Genomic DNA, 1,303 nt, shown 5'->3' with positions numbered 1-1,303 from the left:
TGATTTTATTTTTATTTTTACGATCCGACTCGTCATCGTTTCCAACTCGTTTAGCCCTTCGATATTAGCCACTTGTTGTTGCGTAGGTAAATTTAATTTCGATGCAAACTCTTCGGTAATTAAGTTTGCCGTTGAACACGTATCCAGCAATGCACGGCCCTCGTTAAGTCGATGATTGCTGTCATACGCATGCATTATTGCCGAAAGCATAAATTCATGCGTTAGTCCGTCGGTAATGAGCGTATGGGAACGAATAAATTTTGGCGAAGTATCGGAGGGCGGTAGTCAGGATTGGCTGTCTTGCGGGGAAGAATCTGACTGCCACGTTTCTACCTCCTTGAATTGAGACTGCTGGGACCTATGTAATCTCGTATTGTGTTTCGCGTTACACACTCGACAGTTCCCAAACTTGCATTGTTTTGCTGAGTGACCCGGTAATAAACAATTCTCGCATAATTTTGCGTTACGGACTGCTTCATTACGCTGTTCGACGTTCATTTCCTTAAAACGTGGACATTGAAATGTACTATGTTTTCCGGTTTTGCAAAATGCACATTGAGTCTTGTCGGCACTCTTTGTTTTCGTTACAAAGGCGTTGCGCCGTTGGGGTATTGGCGACGAAGGTGGAGAATTACGGTATCGCGGTGGCCGGACCGATTGCTGATCGCGATTGCTACGTGTGACTCGACTTGACGGATTCGTAACGGGAGCCTTGTGAATATGCGCGACCGATGCATAATCTTCGGATTGGTGTGACGCTATATGCAAATATTTAAATATTTCTTGGATTTTGGGAACTTCCGGTGTCGTTAATGTTTGTTCCCAAACCTTCCGTGTTTCTTTCGTCATTCTTGACACCGCGATGCTAGTCATCAAGTCATTAGCTATATCCTCCCATGTTCTACCCAACGCTTGTAGTGAACGCAAGTGCATTTGCATATAATTCGCCAGATCTCGAATGGCGTTTGGTGAATTATCTGGCATAAAGGGCGTGCCCCGTAAAAGTGCCGCGTGTCGCAAAACTAAGGCGCGTTTATTATCAAAGATATCCACGAGATGATTCCATGCAGCTTCATAATTATCATCGCTTATCGTAAATGCTCCGATCGTTTCCGCAATTTCACCTGATAGCGATAGTTGCAAATAATTTAATTTCTGCACGTTACTCAATCGGGATTGCGAGTGAATCATCGTTGAAAACGCGTCTTTGAACGTAATCCATTTTTCGACGCGACCATCGAATTTCGGCAAATTAATCTTCGGAAGATTTATTGGTAGTTTAGTTAGCATTTCTCTAGAAACA

At 43.5% G+C, this 1,303-nt stretch overlaps 1 protein-coding gene across 1 annotated transcript; it reads right to left on the bottom strand.

Annotated features, from left to right (window-relative positions):
* Positions 1 to 285: 285 nt before the first annotated feature.
* LOC144478032 (uncharacterized) lies at positions 286 to 1,191 on the bottom strand. Its single transcript, XM_078195752.1, has one exon. It carries the CDS (start codon positions 1,189 to 1,191, stop codon positions 286 to 288), a length of 906 nt encoding a protein of 301 aa, XP_078051878.1.
* Positions 1,192 to 1,303: the final 112 nt, after the last annotated feature.

The sequence above is a fragment of the Augochlora pura genome, unplaced genomic scaffold (assembly GCF_028453695.1).
Source record: "Augochlora pura isolate Apur16 unplaced genomic scaffold, APUR_v2.2.1 APUR_unplaced_6627, whole genome shotgun sequence".
Taxonomy (NCBI): domain Eukaryota; kingdom Metazoa; phylum Arthropoda; class Insecta; order Hymenoptera; family Halictidae; genus Augochlora; species Augochlora pura.
This window is presented reverse-complemented; position numbering and strand designations above follow the sequence as displayed.

Excerpts from the sequence above, each read along its gene's own strand:
- LOC144478032 (XM_078195752.1), bottom strand. The coding sequence starts at position 1,191 with ATGATTCACTCGCAATCCCGATTGAGTAACGTGCAGAAATTAAATTAT.